Source organism: Elephantulus edwardii, unplaced genomic scaffold, assembly GCF_000299155.1.
Source record: "Elephantulus edwardii isolate Elephantulus edwardi_28Jun2011 unplaced genomic scaffold, EleEdw1.0 scaffold00239, whole genome shotgun sequence".
Lineage (NCBI taxonomy): Eukaryota > Metazoa > Chordata > Mammalia > Macroscelidea > Macroscelididae > Elephantulus > Elephantulus edwardii.
In genome coordinates, this window is record NW_006399989.1 from 2734745 (window position 1) to 2738108 (window position 3364).

The following is a 3364-nucleotide window of genomic DNA, read 5'->3' on the forward strand; positions in this document are numbered from 1 at the left end:
AAGCAAATTCTTCTTGATATGCTGACTGTGGCATTTAATGAAATTTTTGACAAATCAAAGATTTCTGTAAAACAGGAATATTTCATATTAAAAAAGAAAAAATAATTTTTAGTTTATTAAAGTTTAATATCATATATGCAAAAAAAAGCTGGACATAGAAATTCTATATGACCCAGCTATTCCACTACTTGGAATATACCCTGAGAATATAAGAAGTGAGGCACAAACTTGAGATTTGTACACCAATGCTAATAGCAGCATTATTCACCATTGCAAGAACATGGAAATAGCCCAAATGTCCAACCACAATCAAATGGATTGAGAAATTATGGCACATTCACGCAATGGAATACTATGCAGAATGCAGGAGCAATGATTTTTTTAATTATTTACCTAACTTTGGAGGGACTGGAAGAGCATTATGCTGAGGGAACTAACTCAGTCCCACAAGGATAACTATTGTATAAGACCGTTATTGTAGAATGAGTATAAGGATCCAGGATGGGTGGGAGAGGATGGAATAAGAGGGATGTGTATGTACAGGGGAGAAAGGGGATTAATATTGGGTTGTACAATTTGATGGGAGGGTGTGAAGGAAATTGAAAAACTTTGTTCAAATTTGTAGTATAATTTTGTAAATAAACTAAAGAAAATATAAAACTCAACTTGGGAAGTGGGAAGGGAGGGAGAGGGGGTAAAATGTGCAACAAGGAATGAATGAAAATGCAACTTTTTTATAAACTTTTGTTAAAATGACAATTAAAATTAAAAATTATTTTAAAAAAAGAATGAGAGAATATATATTCAAGAAGCTGAGTGAACACCACATAAAAAACCCACCAAGACATATTATAGTCAAATTTGCCAGAATCAAAGATAAAGAGAGAATTCTGAAAAAAGGCTAGGGAGAAACAAGAAGTAACCTATCAAGGAGAGCAAATAAGAGTAAGTGCTGTTTTCTCAAGACAAACCTTGAAAGCAAGACGATAGTGGAATGACATATATTAAACACTCAAAGAAAACAACTGTTAATCAAGAATTCTGTACCCAGTAAAACTGTCCATGAAATATGAAAGTGAGATCGAGATATTCTCAGAAAAGTAGAACCTAGGGGAGTTTGTAAAAATTAAGACCAGTGTTGCAGAAAACACTGAGAGATGTCCTTCTTACAGAGATGCCACAGAAAGCTGGATAGCCAAAGTAACCAGCAAAAACACTAAAATAAACTCAACAAAATGACTGCAATAAAACCTTATCTCTCAATAAATACACTGAATGTGAATGGTTTAAATGCAGCACTGAAGAGAAAAAAAAATAGCAGAGTCAATTAAAACAAAACAAAACAACCCATCAATATGTTGTCCAATATAGACAAACCTGAAAAGTGAGGCAAAGAAAGACTAAAAAGAAAGGGGTTGGGGAAAAATATCAAGCAAATGGCAATCAGAAAAAAAGGACTAGGACCAGAGAGGACAAGAGGCGTCGGGGACTGTGGGATTTGACTGCTTCTCAGAGCCCTTTCCCCTTCCCCAGAGTGAGGAGTCCAGACTGCCGCCCAAGTCCGAGCTGCTGCCAGCAGCCTGAGCCATTGCACTGGCGCGGACCCTTTTATTTGCCAGAGGAGTCCTCAGTACCCCCTGTCATGACAAGGGACCTTCGGCTTTAGGACTACCAACCAGACTCCCAGCAATCATGTTGGTAGGGTCTCTGTCTTTCTCACCTGGAGGACCCAATGGGGTCATTAGAAGCCAGTCTTTAGCAAGGTTCAGTGGCCTTCAGGAAAGACGATCCAGGTGTAACTCCTTCATTGAAAATACCTCTGCTGTCAAGAAGCCTCAGGCCAAACTCAAGAAAATGCACAATTTAGGACACAAAAACAACAGCACTCCCAAAGAACCTCAACCTAAAAGGGTGGAAGAGGTCTATAGGGCCTTGAAGCATGGACTTGATGAGTATCTGGAGGTTCACCAGAAGGAGCTGGACAAGTTGACAGCTCAGTTAAAAGATATGAGAAGAAACTCTTGCCTGGGTGTGCAGTATGACCTAGACAAGCAAATTAAAACAATCAAAAAGTACATGCGACGCCTGGAGTTTCACATTAGTAAGGTAGATGAACTCTGTGAAGCTTATTGTATCCAAAGACGCCTCCAGGATGGAGCCAGCAAAATGAAGCAAGCCTTTGCCACGTCCCCTGCCAGCAAAGCTGCTCGTGAGAGCCTCTCTGAGATCAACCGGAGCTACAAAGAGTACACAGAGAACATGTGCACCATTGAAGCAGAGCTGGAGAGTCTGCTGGGGGAGTTCTCTATCAGGATGAAAGGTTTGGCTGGCTTTGCTCGTCTCTGCCCTGGAGATCAATATGAAATTTTCATGAAGTATGGCCGACAAAGGTGGAAACTGAAAGGCAAAATAGAAGTCAATGGCAAACAGAGCTGGGATGGAGAAGAAATGGTCTTCCTGCCCCTGATAGTCGGATTGATTTCCATCAAGGTCACAGAGCTCAAGGGGTTGGCAACGCACCTCCTGGTGGGCAGTGTGACCTGTGAAACCAAAGAGCTGTTTGCAGCTCATCCTCAGGTGGTAGCTGTTGACATCAATGACCTTGGCACCGTCAAACTGAACCTGAAAATCACCTGGTATCCCTTCGATGTGGAGGACATGACTCCTACTTCGGGCACTGGGAACAAGGCGGCTGCCCTTCTGCGGAGAATGTCCATGTTCAGCCAGGGCACCCCGGAAACGCCCACCTTCAAAGATCATTCTTTCTTTTCTAATCTACCTGATGACATCTTTGAGAACGGAAAGGCAGCTAAGGAGAAAACGCCACTATCCCTCAGCTTTAGCGACCTACCCAATGGGGACTGCGCCCTACCCTCCAACTCTGTGGCCTCTCCCCCCAAGACTTGCCCAGCTCACCCAGAAATTACTATCACCCCTGCGGAGCTCAATGACAGCAGCCTGTTCTCCCAGAATGAAGGCGCAGATGACAGCAGCTCAGCATCTTCCAGAAGCTCCTCGGCAGAAGGCCAGGAGCCAAAGTCAAACGTGGAGGAACACAGAAAACGCGAGAAGGCTGCCTCGACCACTTCTGAGGGCCACCAGCCACCCGCAGGCGCTGAGCCTGACCACCTGTTCATTGAGAATGATGTTGCAGAGGCTCTTCTGCAAGCATCCGATGAGGCCTCTGAACTCAAGCCTGTGGAACTGCACACCTTTGAAGGCAACATCACGAAGCAGCTGGTCAAGAGGCTGACCTCCTCAGAGGTGCCCGTGGTCACGGAACGGCTGCTCTTTGAAGGCTCTGTCAGTGGGGAATCCGAAGGCTGTAGATCCTTTCTAGACGGGAGCTTAGAGGATGCCTTTA

At 43.8% G+C, this 3364-nt stretch overlaps 1 protein-coding gene across 1 annotated transcript in view; it reads left to right on the forward strand.

Annotated features, from left to right (window-relative positions):
- Positions 1–1647: 1647 nt before the first annotated feature.
- The window catches only part of LOC102846607 (protein FAM65B-like), an 8919-nt gene continuing 7202 nt past the window's right edge, over positions 1648–3364 (forward strand). The window contains exon 1 of the mRNA XM_006898915.1: positions 1648–3357. Coding sequence (XP_006898977.1) covers positions 1693–3357 — 1665 coding nt within the window. The 5' untranslated portion in view covers positions 1648–1692. The remainder of the gene's footprint in view (positions 3358–3364) is intronic.